Raw genomic sequence first — 13354 nt, forward strand, 5'->3', positions numbered from 1 at the left:
GGAAAAGTGGCGGGTGCCCCAGAACCAGTCATTTAAATGACGCATTTGACAGGCTTGCGAGAACAATCGCAGACTATGCAGTCCCAGCCCCCCCCTGGGACCTGGGAAGCATTAAAACAGACAAAGCTAATCTTGCTCGTTTCCCATTCCACAAAAAAGATGTCAAGCATTTCCCAACCAATTTGTCATGTTTAGCAGACAACAAGATAGGAAGCATTTGAAAAACATAAAGCCATTGAAGCACCAACACCATATTATACAAAGCTATTTTACCCATCAGTGACAATGGAAAATCCCTCCAAATTTGCAATTTTTGTTGAGTAAGAGTCAGAAGTGGCAAGACATTCAAGGAGTACAATCGAGTTAGGTCCATGGGTATCCTAATCCCCAAATATGTTAAATAATCAGACGCCCACCGTAACGGAAAATCTCCCCTCCAATTGCCAGGGACCTCCCGGGACAAGGGCAATACAGTCAATTTTTTTAAGTTGAGAACCAACCCCGAGTATAAACTAAACTCGTCTAAAATGGCCAATGCCCTGGTCAAGGACGGTTGTGGATCTGACAAAGTCAACAACACGTCATCTGCAAATGCCAGAACACGCAATTGGGAATCCCCTTCCGGGAGACCGATCAAATCATCATCCCGTAACAAAGTACGCAAAAAAGGGTCCAAGTAAAGCAAAAACAACAAAGGAGAAAGGGGACTGCCCTGCCTTGTGCCTCTCAATATGGGAAAAGCCTCAGTTCTCGTACCATTGACCAAAACACTGGCGGTCGGGGCCGAATACAACAATCTAATCATGTTTTGAAACTAGCCCATGATTCCCATGTAAGTAAGGACCGTAAAAAGATAATGCCAATTGACCTGATCAAAAGCCTTGGCGGCATCGAGGCTAACAAGAATACCAGCAGTATGAGTGGCTTGGGCTCTATGGATAGCTATCAACAGCCTTCAGACATTTAGTACCGAATGGCGTTGTTGTACAAATCCCACTTGTTCGGGTATAATAATTTGGGGAAGTAACATAGCCAGCTGGTTAGCTAACACTTTATCCAAGATTTTTATGTCAACATTTATAAGGGATATCGGGCGATAGGATTCTAAATCAGTGTCCGGTTTCCCGGGTTTCGGAATTAATGTGATATAAGCATGATTAGAACCCTCCGGAAAAGCGCCATCCGACAACGCCTTGATATAATATGCCTCCAGAGGTCCACAAATTTGCAGAAATAAGAGTTTATAGAATCTGGAGAAAACCCATCTGGGCCCGGGGCTGAGCGAGAACATTACAATTTAGAGGGTGAAGAGCTTAAGTGCATGACAGAAGAGCGGGACTTGGGTGTGACTGTATGTGATGATCTTAAGCTGGCCAAATAGGTTGAAAAGGTGGCTGCGAAAGCTAGAAGGATGCTAGGGTGCATAGGGAGAGGTATGGCCAGTAGGAAAAAGGAGGTATTGATGCCCCTGTATAGATTCTGGTTTGACCTCATTTAGAATATTGTGTACAATTCTGGAGGCTGCACCTTCAAAAAGATATAAAAAGGATGGAGTCGGTCCAAAGGAAGTCTACTAAAATGGTGCATGGTCTTCGTCATAAGGCTTATGGGGACAGACTTAAAGATCTTGGTGGAAAGGCGGGAGAGGGGTGATATGATAGACATTTAAATACCTACGTAATGTAAATGCACATGAGTCGAGTCTTTTTCATTTGAAAGGAAGCTCTGGAATGAGAGGACATAGGATGAAATTAGGAGGTGATAGGCTCATGAATAATCTAAAGAAATACTTTTTTACAGAAAGGGTGATAGATGTATGAAACAGTCTCCTGGTGGAGACAGAGACTGTTTGATTTCAAGAAAAGCCTGGTATAGTCATGTGGGATCTCTTGGAGAGAGGAAGAGATAATGGTTACTGCGGATGGACAGAATGGATGGGCCATTTGTCCTTTATCTGCCATCATGTTTCTATGACAGGATTTGTCCTCTTTTGGTCAGTTTATTGAAGGACATAAAATCTGAGATTTTCCATATTTGTGCGCCCAATATGATTTACTATCTGAAAGAATATATTTGGCATAGTAGGGCGTTTTCAGCTCCAACTTTTGAAATCTCAGAGTTTGAACGCTCTTGGGAGGGAGGTGAAAAGGGGTTGTATTTCCCAGTTATATAAGTTATTACAAGGAAAATTGGGTAATAAGTCTTCTTATATGATAGCTTGGGGAAAAAATCTGAGTACGGTTTTACTTTACAAGAGTGAGAGTGTATTTTACTACAATTACATAGGGTTGCATATGCACCTCTAATAGTTGAAAATGCTATAAAAATGTTAGTGCGCTGGCATATTTCTCCTGTTGTGGTGCGCAGGATGTACCCTTATTATAATTGACAATGTTGGATAAATTGTGGTATGTTTGGAACTTATTTCCATATGAGGTGGGATTATATTAGGGGGAAGCACAGTTACTTGTATTACACACAAAAGGTTTTGTCTCAGTCTCCACCTGCTGGTCATGGTGAGCTATTACCCATCAGTGAACTGTACCAGTCTGGAGAGTCTAAAAGAAAGAAAATTAGCACTAATTTCTCTTTATTCATTTTTTTTTCAACAAGGTTTCTTGTCAGTTAATTTTGGGGCATGTTTTATTAAGCTATGGTAAAAAGTTGCCTTGGTACAGGTACTGATGTCCAGAACTGTTTGGGATGCTAGAACTACTAGGGTTCACCAAAGTACCACTTGTTTTCCATTCAAAAATTGGAATTCATAGCCCTCATAGATATGATTCAAGCCTGGGCCTTTCTTCCAGACCAGTCCACAGTGTGCTTCAGGCTCACCAGAGCCAGCAGGTCACAGCTTAGCAGATGTTGAGATAGCTAGGCTACATGGTCTCAATTATCCATGCAACACCAATAGAACATTTCCGTTGGACTTTAGTTTCCCAATAGTCATAGCTCACCGGAAACCTAGTGTATGTCATCACCATCACTCCTGTACTACTTTCTGTCAACAGTAGAAGAAATATTATATGTCTTAGAAATTTGTGGGAGGGAGAAAGGGTCCAAGAGAAAACTTCCAACATACACTGTTTTAACATCTCCAGAGCCCCTTCACTCACCCCTCGTCATGTCAGATTTTTCTTTGGATGCTTTTGAAAGGTCACAGCTCTCCCCTCTCTATCTTCCTCAGGAAAAAAAAATAATAGTACAGTAATAGCAATTTCTTACTATTTCTACTACACATCTTCCTTAGTTAGAAAAAAAGTGTAATTTGCAAACCGCAACAAATACCTAGCAGAACAACGTTGCCATACCTTGGATTGCAGACGTTCATTACTATACAGTGGTACCTCAGTTTACGAGTGCACCGGTTTGCGAGTGTTTTGCAAGATGAGCAAAACATTGGCAAAATCGGCGCCTCGGAAACCGAGCACGCTTTGATTTGCGAGCATCCCCCCCCCCCCGCCGCCATCAGCCCCCCCCCCCTCCGCCGCCATCGGACACCCCCCCCACCGCGACCTGAGGTCCCCCCAACCCACCCCAACCCTCTTCTTACTTTGCTGTAGACTCCGCAGCGGCACCGGCACCAGCATGTCCTGTGCGTGGTGCAGGTGCATGAAGATCTGCTTCCTGTGCTGGGCCTTGAGCATGTGCGCATGCTAAAGGCCTGAGAGTTCACGTCGAACGTGAACTCTCAAGGCCCAGCATAGGAAGCAGATCTTCAGGCACCGGCACCACGCACAGGACATGCTGGTGCCGGTGCTGCTGCGGAGGCTACAGCAAAGTAAGAAGAGGGTTGGGGTGGGTTGGGGGGACCTCAGGTCGCAGCGGGGGGGGGGGGTGCCCGATGGCAGCGGGGGGGAGGGTGCTGGTTCGCGGAGGGGTGGCCTTCTGGGGGAGCAATGCTGATTCTCGTGGGGGGGGCAGCGCTGCTGGCCTCAGGGGTGGGGGGTGGGAACCTATCAAAGCGAGTTTCCATTATTTCCTATGGGGAAACTCGCTTTGATAAACGAGCATTTTGGATTACGAGCATGCTCCTGGAACGGATTATGGTCGTAATCCAAGGTACCACTGTACTACCTTAAAGAAACTTCAAGCTTCCGTCAAACAAAACAGCTTTTCGTTTGCTACAATCCCTCCAACTGAGGTCACCCAGCATCTGAAAGAACTATATCCTCATGGATTGTGCATTGTATCATTTTTTGCTACAAGAGGACTCAAGAACCACCCCCCTGGTCCAATTGGAACGCACAAGCTATGAGCAATTACTTCTGCAATAGCTAAATCAATCCCTATTCAAGATATCTGTAAAGCTGCAACCTACTCCTCAGTCCATACATTTACCAAGCACTACTGCTTGGACCAAGTTGGGCACAAGATGTACAATTTAGAGAATCAGTTCTAAGAAACTTATTTGCACTGTAATTTTCACCACCACCCACCTGCTTCTTAAAGCTTGTAACTCATCAGCATGTGGGCCTACATTTTCCCTGCTTGTCTCCAGAGAAATCAAAGTTGCTTATTTGTAACAGGGGTTCTCTGTAGACAGCGGGGGAATGCAGTCACACTTAACCATCCACCATCTCCTCAGTACAAAACTCCTTTCTTTGCTAAAGACAAAACTGACGGGAGGGGAGGGGCTCTGGAGGCAGGGTCTTCTGCCCATGCCCAGTAAGCTTAAAAGCTTACTTATACCTAGGGGAGAGCACCAACACTCATGCTCAGACAGAGGACTTCACCAGCAAGTGTGGTTGCTGTCTACAGAGAACCCCCATTGCAGGTAAGCAACTTTGCTATCTGAATACTTACTACCACTTTTCAGTGCTGTGTACATTTAGTATTACAATAAAATAACACACTATTAGTATGCATTTTGTATTCATGCATTTTTATTATTCATATTAAGACGGTTGAGAATATTGAACCAGCAACTGCGAGAAAGAGAGAGAGCCGAAAAGGAATCTAGATCAGACGCTTACAACTTTGAAAGTAAGTAATAAAGTGCAATGTGCTATATATTTTTTCTTTTGTTTCTAAGACATTTCTGTGGTGATCAAGCTTAAATTTAATTGGCGAGAGAGAATCTATAGAGATACTGGCATAGGGGAAGGGAATGGGACTTGTATACCACCTTTTTGTGGTTACACATTAAAGTTGGTTTACATATCTACAGGTACTTATTTTGTATCTGGGGCAATGGAGAATTAAGTGACACTCAGGGTCACAAGGAGCAACACTGGGATTTGATTTTACAGCTTCAGGGTGCTAAGGCAGCAGCTCTACCACTAGGCCATTCCTCACCTCATGTCAATCCTCACTTACAAAATACAATTGTAACCTAAATAATGTATGTTAAACAGTACTTAAAAACAGATTAGTAGTTGTACATACAACACAAGCATTTTACATTCCCTAAAGGCCCACCTAATAAATAAAGACCCACCTAATAAATAAAGGAATAAATAAATTATGCTGTAAATAATAAACCATACAGTGAACAAAAACAGTACCTATGTATAAAGTGCAAGTGATGAAAGGTAAATGCTTAGTAGAGAAAAGTGCAAAGTGCTTGCTAATAGTTCATAAAATACAAATATATATATATCTCAATAAAGTATAACAAAACAAGGGACAATATAAATATAAAGTGCAAATGCAAGTCCCTACTGACAGTCCATAACATGTGCCATTTCATATAAAATGCAAATCCTCACTAGATGTTCATAGCATAAATAACTAAATGTTCATAGCATAAATACGGTTATCCCAGGACAAGCAGGCAGCATATTCTTGACTGATGGGTGATAGAAACATAGAAAGATGACGGCAGAAAAGGGCTATAGCCCATCAAGTCTGCCCACTCTACTGACCCACCCCGTTAAGTCTGAGTGCTAATGACCTAGATCCTTGACTCGACTTCCGTAGGGATCCCACATGGATGTCCATAGAAACATAGAAAGATAGATGGCACCGACGGAGCCCCGGTACGAACAATTTTAGTGATTGCACTCTAAGAACTTAGAAAGTTCTAGCTAGGCCACACCGCACTTGCGCGAGTGCCTTCCCGCCTGACGGAGGCGCGTGGTCCCCAGTTTCTTAGTTTCCGCGGAGCTACGAAGACGCGTTTTGTTTTTTTTTCAACGGCCGTTGAAAAATTTTCTCTTGCCTTCCCGCTCGTGTATTTTTTGCTTGTTGGAAGCTTATCTTCCTTTTTTTCTTTGTTTCTCTAAAATAAATAAATAAATAAAATATATAATTCACTTGATTTCTTTCTTTTTTCGGGTTCGCCCCGGCGGGGCCTGTTGTCACCATAGAAGCCTCCGCTTTCGATTTGGCAGAGGCCGTGTTTACCTTCATGCCCCCTCAGCCAGGATTCAAAAAGTACCAACGGTGTGCGCGCCCCATATCGTTGACCGACCCGCACAATTGGTGTCTGCAGTGCTTGGGTCCGGATCATAGGGCTTCCACCTGCACCCGTTGTGCTACTCTTAAGAAGCGCACCTTAAAAAACAGGCAGCTTCACAGAAACTTTTGTTCGGTGCCGCGATGGCTGATCCCTCGGCATCGACACCGAAGTCGGCGGCTTCTCAACCGGCACCCACTTCATCGACGCCGCACAACACCACTCCGGCGTCGCACCCCTCAGGTAAGCTGGCTAAGAAGCCTTCCTCCTTGGAGCGTCCTCCGGTCGCTGTGGCAGAGAGTCCAGTCCTACCGACCTCGAGGCGCCCCCGTAAACGCTCTGCCCCTATTGAGGTGAGTGCATCCTCTTCGGCCTCCTCATCCTCTGGGCGTCGAGCGGCACCACAGGTACCGCAGAAAAAGAAAGCGATACCGGTGCCCTCCTTGGATGACCGTATTGCGGCTGTCCTTCAAGCCCAACTTAAGGAGCAATTGCAGCAGCTCCTTCCTGCTCTGTTGGCACTGAACCTTCCAGTTCCGGTTCGGTCTGAGCCACCGGTACCGACCGTGGAGCAGCCGCTATTGTCGGCTTCCACTCTTTCTGTACCGGTCCACTCTGCCTCTTCAGCTTCCATGCCGGTATTATCTGCAGAACCGAGAGGCCTGCACCGTGCGGTTCAAACAACCGACCCCGCACTAATTTCTGACCACTCCCGGCACCGGCAACCACTGACTTCCCCGGGTAACGCATCTCTCCGCTCTGGGAAGTCGGTGCGCAAAACCAGGCATACTGAACCTTCGACGCCGGACTCCCGGGGTCGCAGTTCACAAGTCAGGGACCCTGATCTTTGGGATGACTCCGAAGAGCTTCTATTGTCTGATGATGAGGCCTCTTCACCTGAGGAAGACCCTTCTGCACAGGACCCTTCTGTCAAGCCTGATTCATCTTCCTGTACATCTTTTTTAAAGGAAATGTGTGAGTCTCTTTCTATTCCTTTGGAGGCTGAATCTAAGAAGTCCAAAGCTTTTCTTGAGGCTTTGGACTTTGATCAACCGCCCAAGGAATTTCTAAAATTACCCCTCCATGATATTTTAAGAGAGACTTTCTATAAAAACTTGGAGACACCTTTAATCATTCCTGGTGCTCCTCGAAAATTAGACACTTTATACAGAGTAATTCCCATTCCAGGCTTTGACAAGCCTCAGCTTCCACATGAGTCCTTGCTTGTGGAATCCACTTTGAAAAAGACTGCGGGCTCTAGTGTCTATGCTTCTGTCCCTCCTGGCAGAGAGGGCAAAGCTATGGATAAGTTTGGCAAGCGGCTCTACCAAAATGCGATGCTTGCCAACCGCTCAGGTAATTATTCCTTTCATTTTTCATTTTACCTGAAACATCTTATCCAACAGCTTTCTTCTTTTGAAAAATATCTCCCTGATCGGAAGCTTTCCTTATTCTGTCAATACACATCTAGTTTATTGCAACTTCGCAAGTTCATGGTGCGTTCCATCTATGACACCTTCGAACTTACATCCAGGGCTACGGCAATGGCTGTTGCTATGAGACGTCTCGCTTGGCTTCGAGTCTCAGAACTCGATGTCAACCACCAGGACCGCCTTGCCAATGCCCCCTGCTTAGGTGACGAGTTGTTTGGTGAATCCATGGATTCTACTACTCAAAAACTTTCTGTGCATGAGACTTGCTGGAACACTCTTCTAAAGAACAAAAAGAAGCCTCCACCTGCTCGGCCCTTTCGCCAACAATCATCCTATCAGCGTTGCTATTCTGCTAGACCCTACCATCTGCTCCTCAGCAGCCTAGACGCCAGCATCAGCAGCAACGCCAACAACCTCGTGCTCCACAGCAGCAACAGGTGAAGCCTCCTGCACAACTGAAGTCCACTCAACCCTTTTGACTTCATTCTCCAGGGCCTAGCCAGTCTTCCACCATCGTCCCTTCTGCCTCAGCCCATAGGAGGACGTCTTTCTACTTTTCTCAGCCGTTGGGAGATCATTACTTCAGACCAGTGGGTTCTAAACATCATTCGCCCCGGCTATTCTCTCAACTTTTAGACTCTTCCCACCAAAAGTCCTCCAAAAGAGTCTGCTTTGAACACATCTCAGTCCTCCCTCCTCCTTCAGGAGGTCCAATCACTTCTTCTTCTGAACACCATAGAGGAATTTCCTCTAGATCAGAAGGGGCAGGGATTCTACTCCCGCTATTTTCTGGTTCCCAAAAAAACCGGGGACCTCAGACCCATACTAGATCTCTGAGATCTCAACAAATGCTTGGTCAAGGAAAAGTTCAAAATGCTTTCTCTGGCCACACTTTATCCTCTTCTCACTCAGGGCGACTGGCTATGCTCCCTCGATCTCAAGGAGGCCTACACTCACATCCCGGTCAATCTGGCCACCAGACAGTATCTCCACTTCATGATCAATCGCTGTCATTACCAGTACAAAGTGTTACCCTTCGGTCTTGCCTCCTCTCCCAGGGTATTCACAAAGTGTCTCATTGTGGTGGCCGCTTTTCTATGCTCACCATCTTCAAGCCTTCCCTTACCTGGACGATTGGTTAATCAAGGCTCCTTCATCTCAGGAAGTGCTTCATGCCACCAACCAGACCATCCTATTTCTCCAACTTCTGGGTTTCGAGATCAATCTGCCCAAGTCGCATCTCATCCCCACTCAGCGGCTTCAGTTCATCGGAGCGATCTTGGACACTATTCTCATGAGGGCGTTTCTTCCATCCAATCGCCTTAAGACTCTTCTTCATCTGTGTCAGCAGGTGCTCTCACAGCCGTCCATCTCTGCAAAACAAATCATGATACTCTTGAGTCACATGGCCTCGACAGTTCATGTCACTCCCTTCGCACGTCTTCACCTGCACACTCCTCAATGGACCCTAGCTACCCAGTGGTCCCAGGCGACGGATCCTATTTTGCGACACATATCTGTGACATCGTCTCTTCGACAGTCTCTACAATGGTGGTTGAAATCTTACAATCTCTCCAGAGGCCTTCTGTTCCATCTGCCTCTTCATCATCTAGTCATCACCACAGACGCATCCCCATATGCCTGGGGAGCTCACTTAGAAACATAGAAATAGATGGCAGATAAGGGCCACGGCCCATCTAGTCTGCCCACCCCAAAGACCCTCCCCTACCTTTCTCTGTGAATAGATCCCACGTGTCTGTACCATTTGGCCTTAAAATCAGGCAAGCTGCTGGCCTCAATAACCTGAAGTGGAAGACTATTCCAGCAATCAACCACCCTTTCACTGAAAAAGAATTTCCTGGTGTCCCCGTGCAGTTTCCCGCCCCTGATTTTCCATGGATGCCCCCTTGTTGCCGCTGGACCCTTGAAAAAGAAGATATCTTCTTCTACCTTGATGCGGCCCGTGAGATACTTGAATGTCTCGATCATGTCACCCCTCTCTCTGCGTGCCTTGAGTGAGTATAGCTTTAATTTATCCAGCTGTTCCTCGTACGGGAGATCCTTGAGTCCCGAGACCATCCTGGTGGCCATTCTCTGGACCGACTCAAGTCTCGGCACATCCTTACGGTAATGCGGCTTCCAGAATTGCACACAGTACTCCAGGTGGGGCCTCACCATGGATCTATACAATGGCATAATGACTAGGCTTACGGCTGACGAAACTCCTGCATATGCAGCCTATGATTTGCCTTGCCTTTGATGAAGCTTGCTCCACTTGATTGGTAGTCTTCATATTCTCACTGACGATCACCCCTAAGTCTCGTTCTGCTTCAGTTCTTGTTAGGATCTCACCATTAAGGGTGTAAGTCTTGCATGGATTTTGGCTGCCCAGGTGCATGACTTTGCATTTTTTGGCATTGAAGCTGAGTTGCCAGGACCTAGACCAGCGCTCCAGTAGTAGTAGGTCGGGCATTGAATTTATGTCCGTTGTGCTTTTGCCCACTACATTGCCCAGTTTGGCGTCATCGGCGAATAATGTCATTTTACCTCGCAGCCCTTCTGCTAAGTCTCTTATAAAGATGTTGAAAAGGATCGAGCCCAGGACCAAACCCTGCGGCACCCCACTGATCACCTCTGTCATTTCGGAGGGGGTGCCGTTCACCACCATCCTCTGAAGCCTACCTCCAAGCCAGTTCCCAACCCATTTCGTCAATGTATCGCCCAATCCCATAGAACTCATCTCGCTCAGCAACCTGCAGTGTGGTACGCTATCGAATGCTTTGCTGAAGTCCAGGTATATGATGTCCAGGGACTCCCCAACATCCAGCTTCCTCATCACCCAGTCAAAGAAGCTGATCAGGTTGGATTGGCAGGATCTCCCTTTAGTAAATCCATGTTGACGGGAATCCTGTAGATTCTCCTCGTTCAGGATCATATCCAATTGGCGTTTGATTAGAGTTTCCATTAGTTTGCTCACTATTGATGTGAGACTCACTGGTCTGTAGTTTGCCGTCTCCAACTTGGAACCTTTCTTGTGGAGTGGAATTACGTTAGCCGTCTTCCAGTCCAACGGGACGTTACCCGTACTAAGGGAGAGATTGAAGAGCGCAGATAGCGGTTCCGCCAAGACATCACACAACTCCCTGAGCACCCTGGGATGTAGGTTGTCAGGTCCCATTGCCTTGTTAACCTTAAGCTTTGACAGCTCGCAGTAGACACCGCTGGGTGTAAACTTGAAATTACTGAACGGGTCAACTGCGTCAACCCTTGTCTGTAGCTGAGTGCCGAGTCCTGGCGCCTCGCGGGTGAAGCCTGAGCAGAAGTATTCATTTAACAGTTGGGCTTTTTCCGAGTCCGTTTCTACAAAGTCTCCGTCTGGCTTCCTAAGACGTACTATCCCGCCTGAGTTCCTATTTCTTTCACTGATATACCTGAAGAAGGATTTATCTCCTTGAACAATTTCCAAACCCAAGGTCTTTGGACTGCCCAGGAACAGAAACATCACATCAATTTCCTGGAACTCAGAGCAATGTTTTATGCCCTCAAGGCTTTTCAGCATCTCCTCTTTCCTCAAGTTTTACTACTTTGCACCGACAATCAAGTAGCAATGTAATACATCAACAAACAGGGTGGGACGGGCTCTCACCTGTTGTGTCAGGAGGCCCAAAAGATTTGGTCTTGGAGCATTGAGATTAAGCATCAGATTAATGCATCTCAATGGCCACGACTTTGGTCTTGGAGGTTAAAATGCACATTGTCAGCTTCTATGAGACAAACTTGGTTTTTTATTTTACATAGAGCTTTATGGACCCCCACACGTTTACATAGAATAGATAGCTCTAAGTCTAATAGATGCTGGCATTGTCATCTTGAAGCAGGGACATTAGATCATCTTTTATTCTATTGTCCATTCATATTAATATTTTGGAAATCAATTTGGCCTCAAATTAATAGGATGTTAGAAAATCCGGTAGCCTTGACATATGATACGATTCTGTTTGGTACTGCAATGAGAGCTCGAAGTCAAATTTCATCAAATAACAATAAACTTTTATTTATATTGACTGGAGTAGCAGTACAGCAAATTACACATAATTGGAAAAATTATGACAGATTAAACTATAATTTTTGGTGGAACTCAGTTTGCCATATATATAAGATGGAGCGTACATTTGCAACACAAAAAGGATATATGGATAAGTTCAAGAGGATTTGGGGACCATTAACAGATTTTTGCAATGAGTGATTTTAATTTTTTCCCATAATAAGATAATGGTTAAAGAAGGGAGGGAGGGAAGGGGTAAGGAATTTATTCTCATTATTATACATTATAAATAATATATTATAATGAATGATAATCTTATGTGAAATTAATGTAATAAAGGGAGGGAAAAGGGTTTATAATTAAATAATAATTGATAAAATTATTATAATATATATGTTATATAAATTTATAAGAAGAATAATATAAAATATGGTTTATATAAAATACATTATAGAGATATCAAGTGTATTGTTAAGACAATTGTATGGAAAATTTATAACACTTGTTGATATATGAAAAAATCAATAAAAAACTTAAACTGTGAAAAAAAAGAATTCTCCAACCCCACGAATGGACTCTTGATCCCATAACTCTTCAGTCCATCTTCGCTCAATGGGGCACTCCTCAGGTGGACCTTTTTGCAGCTCCTCACAATCATCAACTGCCCCAATTTTGCTCCAGACTCTACTCTTCTCACCGTCTGGCAGCAGATGCGTTTCTCCTGGATTGGACCAATCTATTCCTTTATGCATTTCCTCCTTTACCTCTCATGTTGCGGACCTTGTTCAAGCTCCGGATGGACCAAGCCACCATGATTCTCATCACTCCACGGTGGCCCAGGCAGCATTGGTTCTCCCTTCTACTTCAACTCAGTTCCAGGGAGCCCATACTTCTTCCACTGTTTCCTTCTCTGCTTACTCAGCATCAGCAGTCCCTCCTACATCCCAACCTACAGTCTCTGCACCTGACAGCTTGGTATCTCTCGGGCTGACCTCGGCTCATTCACTTCTTTCTCAGCCTGTCTGTTCTATTCTTGATGCTTCCAGGAAGCCGGCCACTCTTCAATGCTATCAACAGAAGTGGATCAGGTTTTCTTCCTGGTGCCTTCTGCATCATCATGATCCAACTTCGCTAGCAGTAGAACTAGTGTTGGATTATCTCCTTTCTTTGTCTAACTCTGGTCTCAAATCTACTTCTATCAGAGTCCACCTCAGTGCCATTACTGCTTTTCATGAGCCAGTTCACGGAAAACCTCTTACTGCTCATCCTTTGGTTTCCAGATTCATGCGGGGACTTTTCAATGTGAAACCACCTCTCAATCCCCCTCCTGTGGTCTGGGATCTTAATGTGGTTCTTTCCGCCTTAATGAAGCCTCCTTTTGAACCATTGGCCACAGCTCATTTCAAATTTCTCACTTGGAAAGTGGTCTTCCTTATTGCTCTCACCTCTGCCAGGAGGGTCAGTGAGTTGCATGCA

The 13354-nt window shown here is 45.2% G+C and overlaps 1 protein-coding gene across 1 annotated transcript in view; it reads left to right on the forward strand.

Moving 5' to 3' along the window:
• The window catches only part of CCDC14 (coiled-coil domain containing 14), a 172560-nt gene that overhangs the window by 140653 nt on the left and 18553 nt on the right, over nt 1–13354 (forward strand). Inside the window, 1 exon segment of the mRNA XM_033945697.1 lies at nt 4904–4986. Within this exon segment, the coding sequence (XP_033801588.1) occupies nt 4904–4986 (83 nt within the window).

The sequence above is a fragment of the Geotrypetes seraphini genome, chromosome 5 (genome assembly GCF_902459505.1).
Source record: "Geotrypetes seraphini chromosome 5, aGeoSer1.1, whole genome shotgun sequence".
Taxonomy (NCBI): Eukaryota; Metazoa; Chordata; class Amphibia; order Gymnophiona; family Dermophiidae; genus Geotrypetes; species Geotrypetes seraphini.